Here is a 14,850-nt window from a genome sequence, read left to right as displayed (position 1 = left end):
AAAGATTGTAGCTTCATTTACATGTTCTCTGCCTTAGAGGTTGTGGAGTGACTGAACAGAATGCCCTTGGAGTCACAACCTGGATAATTATTTAAGGACTGGAAAAATTAAAATTACTCGAAGTTAGAGAGGAGATTTTTAAAAGGGGTTGAACATTCTTATTTTTATAATCCTAATGGGCACACTGATGGATTTTTATATGAATTTTGCAATTTAAAATATTTAGTGAAGAACAAATAATTTTTAGGGAGTTCATTGTGGCTTTCAGTGACATGCTTATTTTTATAATTATGTCAGTAGTATTTAGGAAAAACCAGATTTTTATTTTTAAAAAGTCCTGCTGCGATTCATTTTGAGGTTCTCTTTTCCCTCTGCTAGAAGTTGGTAGACTTTTCCTATGAGGGGCAAGTAATAAATATCTTAGGCCTTGTCAGCTACATAGTCTCTGCAGCTCTTCTGTTTTATAGAACAAAAGCAGCTGTACCCTAAGCTAGTGAGTGTGACTGTTTCCGTAGAACTTTATTTGGTGGTTATTTTTACCCATCAGCTGCAGTTTTCACCCTTTGCCCTATGCAACCCTTTTTCTTTCCTGTTTCATATTCTTTAGGCTGGTTACTGCTATTGATAGAGCTATTCCAAATGGAGAGTGGTGCTCTTTCATGGAATTTTATTATGCACAAGCTTGTCATCTAGTGTTGAGCTATGATTCTTGTTTTTCTGTGTGCCCGAATTAGCTTCATGTAACACACTGAGGGAAATGAGTGTGGATGTGGATGTGCTTAGGATGTACTTGTTTTAAATCCTTTTCTAAAATGAGTTCTAGTAATTCAAGTCTTTTAAATCTGAAATAGGTTAGAATTTTTGTTTTGTTTTTTGAGACTGGATCTCATTATATTGCCCAGACTGGTCTTGAACTGGTCTGAAGTGATCCTCCCACCTAAGTCTCCTTAGTAGCTGGTACTGTAGGCACATACCATGTGCCCAGCCAAAACATTTTTAATGTAAAATTTAATTAGATAAATGTATTTGTAAGATACAATAAAAATCATCTAAATATTCATCATCTAGTTAAAAAAAAAAATAGCAGTAACTTAGTAACCCTGAGCTCCCTCACCCCTCTGCAGTGTTTTTGCTACCTATATTTCTTGGTATGGTCATACTTAATAATCTTTATTAATTTGGAGTGGGAATGTGGGTGAACTATTCAAAGAGTTTTCTTATAAGTCTTGTTCTTTGCAGCATATGACTAGAACATTTCATGACTTGGAAGGAAACATAGTTAAAAGAGACTCTGGAATTTGGATTAATGGGTTTGATTATACGGGAATGTCTCACATAACCCCTCATGTTCCTGAGATCAATGACACCATTCGGGCTCACTGTGAGGAGAATGCCCCCCTTTGTGGGTTCCCGTGGTATCTTCCAGTGCACTTTTTGATCAGGTTGGTTCATTACTTTCCTGCTTAAGTAGGGGTTAGTTTGCTCTCAAGTCCTGTCAGCACCCTGTTATAAACTTTTATCTTCAACCCACAAGTCAAGTGCTATTTATACTATTTTTCTAGCACTATAAAACTTCTCTATTTCTTTAGTCAAATTTAAAAAGTTTAGAAATGTGAGTAGTTAGAAAAAGGGTGACCCTTCTAGTTAATTTAATAGATAGCAGTTAAGTATCAATCTCAGATTTTATTTCTAGGAAGTTTTTGATTTGGTAGGAAAAGATTAGAAGAAATAGGATGCATCATGGATTCAAGATCAGCTACGTAACTCCTCTCTTCTTATTTTTGGGAAAGTTTTATTATATAATAATCTGGGTTTCAGATGAGTTGGTGTATCATATCTTTCATTTTTTCCCATACCTAAGGATGTGTTCATATATTATGAATCCTTCATGAATTATAGAAGCTGTCAACTAGTAAGTCATGCCAAATATTGAAGCTCTCTTTCCAAATAGGAAAAACTGGTATCTGCCTGCCCCTGAAGTTTCTCCAAGAAATCCTGCTTATTTCAGACTTATATCCAAAGAACAGACACCTTGGGATTCTATAAAGTTGACATTTGAAGCAACAGGTAAGTCAGATTACAGTTTTTTTCTTCTTTTCCTTCATTTCTTAAGTTTTTTAATAAGTTGCATGTATATTTTCCTTTCAAACCCAGTGGTGCTGTACCACTGGGATACACCCCAGCCCTTGAGACAACGTTTGTTGACCCCATTTGTTACTTAGAAGTATGTTCTTTATTTCCAAATAATTCAGGAATTTTCAGCTGTTTTTCTGATATTGATTTCTAATTTAATCTCATTGTGATCTGAGAGCATACTTTGCATAATTTCTATTCTGAATTTGCTAAGGTGTGCTGCATAGTGAGGATGTGGTCTTTTATGGAACACTCCAGGTGTGCTTTAGAAAGAATGTATTCTACTATTGGTTGAAGATTCTATGAATGTCACTTAGATCTATGTGATTGCTGATATTGTTCAGTTCAACTGTATCCTGTCTCTCCTATTTTGATGCTTTGTTGTTAGGTACATATACATTAAGGATTATGTCTTCTTATAAAACTGACCCTTTATTATTACATAATGCCCCTATTTATCCTTGATAATTTTCCATGTGCTGAAGTCTGTCTAAACTTAATATAGCTCTCTAGCTTTCTTTTGATTAAAAATAGCATTGTATATTTTTCCTATTCATTTACTTTTAATCTATTTGTCTTATATTTTATGTGTGTTTCTTATTGGGTCTTGTTTTTTGTCCATTCTGAAAATCTGTTAATTGGTACATTTAGATGATATTCAAAGTGATTATTGATATAAATATAATATTGTTACTGTTTTATATTTATTGCCCTTGTTCTTTGTTCCTGTTTATGCCTTCCATTCTTTTTTTTTTTTTTATATTTTGCCTTATAATGTTTTAATTTTTTTATTTTTTAATGTGGGTCTGAGGATTGAACCCAGTGCCTCACACGTTCTAGGGAAGCGTTCTGCCACTGAGCCACCATCCGACTCCCCTTAAGTGGTTTTAATTTGAGCTTTTTTTTTTTTTTTGCGGTGCTGGGGATTAAACCCAGGGCCTTGTGCTTGTGAGGCAAGTACTCTACCAATTGAGCTGTATCCCCAGTCCCAATTTGAGCATTTTATATGATTTCATTTTCTTTTCTGTCTTAGCATTCAGTTGTACTTTTTTTTTGTACTGGGGATTGAACTCAGGGGCACTCAACCACCAAGCCACATCCCCAGCCCTATTTTGTACTTTATTTAGAGACTCACTGAGTTGCTTCATGCCTCACTTTTTCTGAGGCTGGCTTTGAACTTCCAATCCTCCTGCCTCAGCCTCCCCAGCCTCTGAGATTACACGAGTGCACCACCATGCCTGGCTTCAGTTATACTTCTTTTTAAGCTTTTTTTGGTGGTCGCATTAGTGTTTACCATGTACATTTACTGCTGATCCAAACCCACTTTCAAATAATATTCTACCAAGCCATGGGTAGTATAAGTATTTTGTAATAAAATAATCCTAATTTCTCCTGTGTTTCCCCTGTATCATTTTTGTCATTCAGATGTAATCATGTAACCATACATAATAAAATATATTGTTGCCACTATTATCTAGAACAAACTATTATCTGTTATTAAACTATTTATCTGTTAGATAAATTAAAATAAGAAAAATGAGAAAATTTTTATCTTCACTTATTTCTTTTCCAGTGCTCTTCCTTTATGTTACTCTAAGTTACTCCTATATTATACCTGTCTTCTGAAGTTTTAATTGAGCATTTTGTATTTTCTGTTTTTATTTACTCTCTTAGAATATCAGTTATATCCATGTTAATTAATGGTTGCTGTAGAGCTTGTAGCAAGTCCACATTCAAATAACACTGGACTGCTTGGGTAGCACCGATGCTTTATAACATAGCATTCTTGATTCTTCCCTCCCTGGGGTTCTATGAACTTGACCTCTGAAGCAACAGGTAGGTCATATGACACTTTTTTCTTCAATCCACCACTTAAACTTTACAGTAAGTTGCATGTGGTTTTCCTCATCAAATTTATTACAATAACTGGCAACTTAGGAGCTTATAATTTTCCTAAAAGAAAATGAGGTTAGTTATGACTTTTAGGGAACTCTGTTGAAAAACTTTGTAGTGTCAGATATTGGTTCATTGTTAGATCCATAATAGCATTTGAATTGGCATAGGTAGATATTATGACTTTGTTTACCTTTCTTGGTACATTTTTTTCCCCTATTCCATTTTTAAAACTAGTAGTTAGCTCTTTCACCTCCTCTGTTGATGTTTTTGCTGGCAAGTCTTCTTGCAAGGATATCCTTTATGGTGCTGACAGTTTATCCTTTCAGAAATAGATTTGATAATGTTGCTTCTTTACTTAAACTTGAAGTTCCATTGCCTGCTGAACAGGTTGAAATTCTGGCAGTTCATGTCTTTAGTAGACTGGTCTCTGTGTATGTTTGAAGTTGCGCCCCCCCCCCCCCCCCCCAAGACCCCAGTGAATGATACTTTCTTGGTAGCACCTTTTACCCCAATTCTACCCTTTCTGCTTTGTGGAATATGAAGATGTCTCTGGTCTTCCTCTCTATCAAAGTGAGCAAGTGCCATCCTTCCATTTTTTCTTCCTTTTGTACAGTTCTGTGGTAGCACTAATTATTTAGTTTGTGTTTTTGTTTTCTGTTAGAATTCAAGGGAGGCAGATATGGGTGGTTTCTCTGTCTATTCTTGGCATCCAGTTAAAGGGTACTCCAGTTAGTTAAAGGGTACTCCAGATGCACTGAATAATTTAGTTTGGCAGTTTTATTTTCTTAAATAAGCAATCTACAGGAGCATTTTTCTCTTAGTAGGGAGACAGATACTTGAGAAAGAAGAGAAATATATGACAGGAAATATGTCTCATCTTCAGAAGCTGACAGACTTTGCATGACTACTAGGTATTTTTGAAAATAAGCAAACAAGGATTGTTTGTTTCCCTTTCTAGTGACTTATCTTTGGGAAGTGTGACAGTTAACTTTATGTGTCAACTTGGCTAGGCCATGAAACCTGAGATTTGGTCAAAGCTCTTCTAGATGTTTCTGTAAAATAAATAATTGTGATAAGATTAACATGTAAATCAGTGGACTTTGAGTCAAGCAGATTGACTTCCATATGTGGGAGGACCTCATGCAATTAATGAAATCCTTAAGGAAATCACTACCAGGGAATTCAGCCAGCAGACTGCCTTTACACTCATACTGCAGCATGAATATGCTGGGGTTCCTGCTGGCCTTTCCTGCAAATTTTGGACTTGCCAGCCTCCACAATCATGTGAGCAAATTTAAAAAAAATAAGTACCCACCTCCTTGGCCTCTATATACATTCAGTTGGTTCTGTTTTTCTAGGATCACTTGTAATAGCTGTTTACTCTGTACTTCCTTTTCTAAGTTTTGCAATGCTGGCAATTGATCCCAGGGCCTCACTTATGCTAGGCAAGCACTTTACCACTGAACTACATCCCCAACCCTGCTCTGTACTCTCTTTACTGAGTACCACTCACATGGTAGAAAGTTGCCTTGTTATGTATAACTAGAAAGTACCAATTAAAAAAAAAGTTGCCTAGAATATTCATGATTGAAAAGTATTTTCAATTATGACTTTCTCCTTTATTTATATGTATTTTCAAGATCTGGTTTACATACAGTAAAATAATCTTTTTTATTGTTTGTTCCTATTTAGTTATATATAACAGCACAATGCATTTTGATTCATTGTACACAAATGGAGTACAACTTTAAATTTCTCTGGTTGTACACGACGTAGTCATGCCATTTGTGTAATCATACATGTACATAGGGTAATGATGTTTGTCTCATTCCACCATCTTTTCTTTCCCCTGCCTCTTATTTCCCTTTGCACAATCCAGTGTTCCTTCATTCTTCCCTTAACCATTCCATATCAGCATCTACTTATTAGAGAAAACATTTGGCCTTTGGTTTTTTGGAACTGGCTTATTTCACATAGCATGTATTCTCTAACTTCCATTTACCTGCAAATACCATAATTTTATTCTTCTTTATGGCTGATTAATATTCTGTTTTTATATATACCACAGTTTCTTTATCCATTCATCTATTGAAGGGCATCTAGGTTGGTCCCACAATCTAGCTGTTGTGAATTGAGCTGCTACAAACATTGATGTGGCTGCATCACTGTAGTATGCTGACTTTAAGTCCTTTTGGTATAAACTGAGGAGTGTGATAGCTGGGTCAAATGGTGGGTCCATTCCAAGTTTTCTGAAGAATCTCCATACTGTTTTCCAGAGTAGCTGCACCAGTGTGCAATCCTACCAGCAATTATGGGTGTATCTTTTCCCCCAAATCTTTGCCAACACCGATTGTTGCTTGTATTCTTGATAATAGCCATTCTAATTGGAGTGAGATGAAATCTTAGAGTAGTTTTGATTTGCATTTCTCTAATTACTAGAGATTTTGAACACTTTTTTATATATTTGTTAATTGAATGTATATCTTCTGTGAAGTGTCTGCTCAATTCCTTAGCCCATTTATTGATTATTTGTATTTTTGGTGTTAAATTTTTTGAGTTCTTTATAAATTCTGGAGATTAATGCTGTATCTGAAGTATATGTGGTAAAGATTTTCTTCCATCCCGTAGACTCTCTCTTCACATTATTGGTTGTTTCCTTTGCTGAGAAAAAGCTTTTTAGTTTGAATCCATCCCATTTATTGATTTTTGCTTTCATTTCTTGCACCTTGGGAGTCTTGTTAAGGAAGTCTGATCCTAAGCTGACATAATGAAGATTCAGGTCTACTTTTTCTTCTCTTTGGTGCAGGGTCTCTGGTCTAATTCCAAGGTCCTTGATCCATTTTGAGTTGAGTTTTGTGCAGGGTGAGAGATAGGGGTTTAATTTTATTTTGCTGCATATGGATTTCCAGTTTTCCCAGCACCCTTTGTTGAAGAGGCTATCTTCTCCATTGCATGTTTTTGGCACCTTTGTCTAGTATGAGAAAATTGTATTTATTTGGGTTTGTGTCTGCGTCCTCTATTCTGTACCATTGAACTACCTGTCTATTTTGGTGCCAATACCATTGCCATTTTTGTTACTATTGCTCTGTAGTATAGTTGAAGGTCTGGTATTGTGAATCCTTCCTATTTCACTCTTCCTGCTCAGGATTGCTTTGACTATTCTGGGTCTCTTTATTTTTCCAAATGAATATTATGATTGCTTTCTCTATTTCTATGAGGTATGTTATTGGGATTTTAATCAGAATTGCATTGAATCCATAAAGCACCTTTGATAGTATGGCCATTTTGACAATATTAATTCTGCTTATCCAAGAACATGGGAGATCTTTCCATCTTCTAAGGTTTTCTTTAATTTCATTCTTTATAGTGTTCTGTAGTTTTCATTGTAGAGGTCTTTCACCTCTTTTGTGAGATTGACTCCCAAGTATTTTTTTTTTTTTTTTTTGAGGCTATCGTGAATGGGGTAGTTTTCCTAATTTCTCTTTCAGAGAATTCACCATTTATGAATAGATATCCATTAGATTTATGAGTGTTGATTTTATATCTTGCTATTTTACTGAATTCATTTGAGTTCCAGAAGTTTTCTGGTGGAATTTTTTGGATTCTCTAAATATAGAATCAGGTCATCTGCACACAGTGATATTGTGAGTTCTTCTTTTCCTATTCATATCCCTTTCTTTGGTCTGTCTAATTGCTCTGGCTAGAGTTTCAAGGATGATGTTGAATAGAAGTGGTGAAAGAAGGCATCCCCTGTCTAGTTCCATTTTTTAGAGGGAATGTTTTTAGTTTTTCTCCATTTAGAATGATGTTGGTTTTGGGCTCAGCATAGATAGCCTTTACAAGTGTTGAGGTTATGTTCCTACTATCCCTATTTTTTCTAGTGTTTTGAGCATGAAGGGGTGCTGTATTTTATCAAATGCTTTCTCAGCATCTATTGAAATAATCATATGATTCTTAACTTTAAGTCTATTGATGTGATGAATTACTTTTATTGATTTCTAGATGTTGAACCCACTTTGCCTCCCTGGGATGAACCAACCCCACTTGATCATGGTGTACTATCTTTTTATATGTTTTTGTATGTGATTTGCCAGAATTTTGTTAAGAATTTTTGCATTTATGTTCATTAAGGATATTGGTCTGAAGTTTCCATTCCTTGATGTATCTTTGTCTGCTTTTGTTATCAGGGTAATACTAGCTTCATAGAATGAGTTTGGAAGGGTTCCCTTTTCTATTTCATTGAAATACTTTGAGGAGTTTTGGCATTAGTTCTTCTTTGAAAAATATGAAGATTTTATTCAGTTTCATTAGTTTTGGTAAAAGCATATATTTACTCATGAAACCTTCATTCCCATGAAGATACAAAACATTCCCATTGCCCAGTTCCTTTAATGCATGTTTCCAGTCTCTGACCCTTTGTAATGCTTGTTATGATTTTTACCTTCATAGGTTAGTTTGGCCCATTCTTGAACTTTAAATATAATCATTCAATATGTAATTCTTTGGGTCTAGGTCATTAAGCAAAGGCTTTTGAGGTTCAGCTATGTTGTTTAATTTTCCCTTTCTGTTGCTGACTAGTTGTCATTGTACAAAGGTCTCATAGTTTATTATTCCCCTGTATTACACACTTGAATTGTTTCTGGTTTGGGGTTAATGCGACTACAGCTATTAATAACATTCTTGTAAAAGGCTTTTGTGGGGGAACAGGTGTTCCATTTCTTTTGGACAAGTATGTAGTAGAATTGCTGAGTTCATAAGGTAGACTTATGTTTAAATTTTTAAGGTTGTTCTGTATTTCACTGCCACCTGGTAATATATGAAATTTCACCTTTCCATGATCTTTTTCAGTTTATTATTTCTAGTGGGGGGTATGTCTTGCATTTTTCTAATAATAGTGTAGAACATGTTTTCAAGTGCTTACTGGCCATTCATATACCTTGCTTTGTTTCTTCATGTCTTTTCCCATTTTTGAAAAATTATGTTGCTTATTGTAAGACTTTGTATTTTCTAGATAAAAAGCCTTCATGAGATACACAATGTTGTGAAGATTTTCTTACTCATTTTCTTAATGTTGTCTTTAGATGTACAGACATTTTAAATTTTTATGAAGTCCAATTTATCAGGATATTCTCTGGTAAAAAAAAAAATGTGCCTATTCAGAGGCCATGAAGATAGACTGTTTCTCCTAGAAGCTTTATGGCTTTAGCTTTTATAGGCCTCTGACCACTTAATTTTTGTGTATGGTGTGAGGTGTAGTGTTCAAGGCCTTTTTCTCTATGGATATCTAGTTGTCCTAGCACCATTTGTTGAAAACACTTTCCCCATTGAGTTCCTTTATTGCCTATATCAACAATTATTTGACTGTGTTTGCATGGATCTAATTGTGCACCATTTATCACACTTTTAATTATAGAAACTTTATAAAGTTTAATGATTAGAAAAGTTATATTTGTTTGTAGTTTTTTCCCTCATTATTTTCCATGCTATTTCTGCATGTTTTCCCACATGAACTTTAGTAATAATTTGTCTAACTCCAATATAAGACTTATTGCTTATTGTTATTTTTTAGAGTACTACGATAAATTCATAAATTAACTTCAGGATAACTGATATTGAGTCATCCTAGCCATCCATTGGGAGTGTCTTGTCCTTTGTTCAAATCTGTTTTTATGTCTTACAGGAATGTTTTAAAAGTTTTCCTCATCTAGATTTTGTTGGTATTGTTAATTGGGGACAGTCTACTATTATGTCCTCTCACGCTGTTTTTTTTTTTTTTTTTTTTTTAAGTATGAAGGCAGTTTATTTCTGTCAGGTTTATATTCTCACTAAGTTGCTGAGGTGGGTCTTGAAGTTGCAATCTTGTCTCAATCACTTGAATTGCTGTGGTTACAGGCCTGTGCCATAGTGACCGGTGAAAAACAGTTTTTTGAAAACTAATGGTTTTGCTAGATTTTGTCTCTAGGTCTTTCAATCTGGGTTATTATAAGATTATCAGTAAGATCTTTTAATGTGTAAACGGTCTATTTCTGTGAAGTTTTCTTGGATTATAGATTTGAATATTGGTTATGTTCCATTGTTTTGTTTTTCTTCTTAGTGATATAAATTAAATGAATGTTGCTTCTTTTTGACCTGCTTTCCATCTTTACCTCTTTGACCTCTGTTTCTTGCTTTTCCTTTTCCTTTTTCTTAGTACTTTGCTACCTTTCTTTCGATTTGGAGTCGGTTTTGCATTGGGCATGTTGTAATTTAGTCTAACTTTTTCTTCCATTTCTTTTTCTAGACCTTAGAAATGGAAGTTCAACAATTTTTAAATTTTTCCTTGTATTTGTATACTTCTAAAGTTTAGAATTTCTGATTTATAGTGTTTTTTTTTTACAGCTCCAAAATGTGACCGTATTTAGAATGTTGACTTAGTTTTCTTTTACTTAATGGTTGTTTTGAGCTGTGTCCTCATTTTTTTTTTTTTTTCTAATAGCTGTATAGACCTGTTTGTCTTTTCCTTCCTTACTTTTGTGGTTATTGGGTAAAATTCCTAGCCAGTGGGTTCCTCTTCTGTCAGTATAACCCAAGTTTAAATTCTTTAGTAAAATTTTAAATTTGTTTGGTATGGATGGGTTTTATTTCTTCCATTTTTTTTTTTTTTTTTTTTTAATTTTCCCCCTTTGGTTTTGCTGGACCACAGATCTGCCCTTTTTGTTTATCTTTTCACCACCACCCTCCCACCCCTGCATTCTTTCTTTTTTGCTTTATTTCTCCCATAGAAGCTTTGCTTTTGAAAACTGATAGTTTAAATATCAGTTCAAAAATTAAGTAGCTTCCCCATAAACCTTGCTTTAATTGGATATGTGCTCTTCTCAGATTTAGGGTGGACTACTTGGCCTACCTTTGCTTGCCACAATGACTTGCAGCAGGAACAGGGCAGGCATGAGCATGTGAATTTATTTATTTATTGTTATGTCAAATTTGAGTTGACTTTATCTTCACGTTTGGCTGAAGGGATAGTTTTTAAGTTTTATTCGTAGTTTGAGTTTGACAACCACTGTTGTTAGTTTCTTGGAAGTACCTGGTGCTGTTCCAATGTACTGCTTAAGTGGAAAAATTAGTATGAACTATTTTAAAGTATTAATATCAACTGCCTGAAAATTACAACTCAATTCATAATTGCCTCACTCAGTACTTTTATAGCACTTTGCAGTCTTCCCAACTTTCACATGCTTTTTCTAATATAATCCTCTCAAAAAATAATAGATGAAGAAATTAAGCGACTTCCTAATGTCATGCAGCAGTTGACAGTGTCAATATGTAACAACAAGCTTTCTTGTTTAGATTTTTTGTCCTTCCTTCTGTGCTTCATTTCTTAACCTTATTGATAACATCACATGTCCAAACGGGTAGGCCTCCATTAGGTCTGTAGTGAATACACTTAAAGTGATACAAGGCATGCATCTTTGTAGTATGGTTTGGGAGGTGGGTTAATTGCTTTTTCTTGATGCTTTTTAAAAGATCTAACCCTTCTTTTTTCCTCTTCTTTTATAGGACCAAGCCATATGTCATTCTATGTTCGAACCCTCAAAGGGTCAAAACTTCTTCAGTGGTCTCTTGGTAATGGCACCCCAGTCACAAGCAAAGGAGGTGACTATTTTGTATTTTACTCCCATGGACTCCAGGCCTCTGCATGGCAGTTCTGGATAGAAGTGCAGGTGGGAATTTCCAGATGATATTTAACAAGAACCTTGAATTCAGTAATCTGGCTTCAAAGAACTAACTGGTTTTCTTCAGCAGGTCTTAGAAGAACAGCCCGAAGGAATGGTTACTGTAGCCCTTGCTGCCCACTATCTATCTGGGGAAGACAAGAGATCCCCTCAGTTAGACACTCTGAAGGAGAAGTTCCCAGATTGGACATTTCCCTCTGCCTGGGTGTGCACCTACAGTCTCTTTGTGTTTTAATCTTGTGGATGAGCTCTAAGTACATGCCCAGGGGATACTCCATGTGACAGTTACATGGATATTTGTAACGTAAGTCAATGAATTTTAATGAGCATATGTTCAAAAAGCTTTTTGGGTTAACACTGTTTAGGGCCAAGCACTCTATGGGTTAAACTGGGATGGTGAGGTGTATCTATTTGATGCTCAAAAATGCCATTTTCTGGTACTCACAAGTGGGTATAGCCACTACACACATAAAGTCATTTTATATGACCTTAAGGACAAGAGCCAACAAACCAGTTCGGTAGCTGTCCCTCTAGGATCAACAAAATTTAGACTCTCAGACTCCCTGTTAATAAGACAAAAGTAATTTCTAGTTAAAGCCCAAGATCATTTGTTTTATGAGTGGAGGTGGGTAAAATACCATTCATTTTCGTAATGACTCCCACAGGACTGTAGAAGGGTGGGACTCTGGAAGCCTAATTAGTGTATTTCTTCAGGCAGCCTCTAGAGTGTGCTTTGTGTAAGTGTGGAGCCCTAGGCTGAGCTGGCCAAACAGAGCTGTTGCCTTGTTACTTTCCTGAGGTGGTTTCCTATTGTCTTCTGGAATGTGTTCCCTGCCTTCATCTTCACAATTTGAGAAGGGGAGCATCTGCTGTAGGTTTTTATGGGTTCTTTTGGTTCAGAAAAATTGTGGAAGTATACAGCCTGAAATATCCTTCCTCAGAGCACTGAATTGCCCATGTAGCCTGGGGTGCAAGCTGTGGGGAGAGTGGGGAATTGTGGTATTTTACAAATATTCTGTTTTGTAGGAGTCTTCTGTTATACAAAGTTAATCCTTTAGGATGATTTTATTGATACACTGGGTCCTTTTTGTTTTCTAGTCAGTTGCATAATTTCCTGATAACTACTGTCCAGTGAGACTGGCTTTCCTGAGACTTGAAGTTGTGGCTTATAGGGAAATGAGACCACTGTACCTAGAGCTGTTAGTGTTCAAATCCTGTATCATGGCAGCACAAGGCCTTAAATGTGCTTTTCATTTTGAAGACGGGGGGTGGTCTACCTTGTGAGGTATAACACAGCAGCAGTAGGGTTTGGTGAGATCACTGGTAAATTAAAAGCTTTTTTCCATTAAGACATGTTGGACAAATTCTGTATTAGCAAGCACAGGCCAATACCAGTTGAAAGAAAAGCCATAGTAAACAAAGAAGAAACACTTCTCAGGTGATGCAGGAACAAGAGGAATGCTTCTTGAAAAGTGGCCCTGAGATTGTCTGAGTAGCAAGTACATACCAAGTGTGCATCACAGATGACTTTCTTTGAAAATGCTTGTGTGAGTGTACGGTATGCTCTCTTAAATCATGCTCCTCATATTGTCTAATTTATGACTTCCTAAAAACTGTGCCCATGCAGACAGCAGGGCTTTGGCCAGAACTTTCATGTGCATTAACACTGGAGTCATTGCCTTTCCTGGACTTAGTAAAAATCATTTTATCAATATCAAGTGCTAGAAGTGTCTGGCTGCTGCATATGCCATGTAGTACATAAGGTTTGCAGGGCTTATAGCTTGTATAGAATCATAGTGTGGAGAAAAAAAATAATACAGTAATAATATCTCCATGAATTTCAAAATAAAGTAGTCTGTCCCTGTGGTTAATCTGAAATAGATTAATATTAGAGTATTAGAAATTATTTATAGAAAAAAGTAAAACACCATGTTGAGGACACTATGAATTGTTCTCTGTGATTTCCCCTCCCCTTTGGGAAGGCTACAGATTCTCCTTTAGTAATAATCATGGTTTTTCTCTTTGCCTTGGAGTTCTCTATGCAAACAATTGTTTCATTTAGCATTATGAAACTCTGATATTGTGCACAGCCAGGAACAAGATGCTCACTTAATCTTACTGCCTGCTTAATATTCTGGGAGGTTGTTTTAATGCCAGAAATGGTTAAGTAATTACAGTGTTCATGGTCCTGTTAGTAAACATAGTGTATCATGTTAGCAACCTCTGGGACTAATAAACTTGTTAGATCCACTCCTGCCTTTATCTGATCAGTTGAATAACATTTCTAAAAGGGTCTTTTAAAACTCTAAAAAAAACCATTTTCTACAGAACTTAAAAGTAGCACAGTATTGTAACATTCAGGGAAAGTGTGAAGAATTGATTTCAAAGTAGTTCTTACATGATCTAAGAATGACTGTTGCATGGTATTTGCTCCCCCAGTTTAGCAGATATAATTAAACATGGTAGGATACTCTAAGATGTTACCACCAAGGGTTGGGGGTGGGGTGGGGCACACAAGCTAGCCTGCTGACTCAGGAAGCTATAGGAAGAACGACTGTGTCTGTCCATGTTTTTTGCTGGTTTGCTGACTTGTTGAGGATTAATTGTTGCCTTACAATGTTACTGAAATAAACTTTTTAACATACTGGTTGGTATACTTCTTAACAGAAAAACATCTTTATTAATTGCTTATGCTTTATCCCCATATTTCATAGTTATTTCATGTTTATATAGCCTTTTAATTACTGCTGAAAGACCTAGATGATTTATGTGGATATAACTGCTATTTCAATGAGTGATATGAGTAACTCCATTTACTTCAGTTGAAATTTTTATATCTTGGAATGAAGGTGCATCTGAATTTCATAGAAACTGAAATGACATTATTTGATAAATGTTGAATTGTAGCATATTTAGGAGCTTTACCTCCATTAAGAAAAAAAAATCATGAAAGGGCGAATGATGGTGGGGAGGTAGGGCTAGGAGAGAGGAAGAAATTGCTTTTCAGTGAAAGTAACCCACCACTTAACCTCCACCCAAGGGAAGGGTAGCACCACTCACCAAAACAGAACCCACACTTCTGATTCAAAGAACTCTATTCAGGTTTTCC

General features: G+C 35.6%; 1 protein-coding gene across 3 annotated transcripts in view; it reads left to right on the top strand.

Moving 5' to 3' along the window:
• ERMP1 (endoplasmic reticulum metallopeptidase 1) overlaps window positions 1-14,385 on the top strand; it is a 43,711-nt gene extending 29,326 nt beyond the window's left edge. For 2 of the 3 annotated variants that reach the window (XM_079113038.1, XM_079113036.1), the window contains 4 exons: window positions 1,240-1,442; window positions 1,952-2,067; window positions 11,566-11,729; window positions 11,809-14,385. In XM_079113038.1, coding sequence (XP_078969164.1) covers window positions 1,240-1,442; window positions 1,952-2,067; window positions 11,566-11,729; window positions 11,809-11,976 — 651 coding nt within the window. In that variant the 3' untranslated portion in view covers window positions 11,977-14,385. The remainder of the gene's footprint in view (window positions 1-1,239; window positions 1,443-1,951; window positions 2,068-11,565; window positions 11,730-11,808) is intronic. The other variant, XM_079113037.1, reaches the window with a different exon arrangement.
• The last annotated feature ends 465 nt before the right edge of the window (window positions 14,386-14,850 follow it).

This window comes from Sciurus vulgaris (genome assembly GCF_902686455.1).
Source record: "Sciurus vulgaris genome assembly, chromosome: 15".
Classification (NCBI taxonomy): Eukaryota; Metazoa; Chordata; class Mammalia; order Rodentia; family Sciuridae; genus Sciurus; species Sciurus vulgaris.
This window is presented reverse-complemented; position numbering and strand designations above follow the sequence as displayed.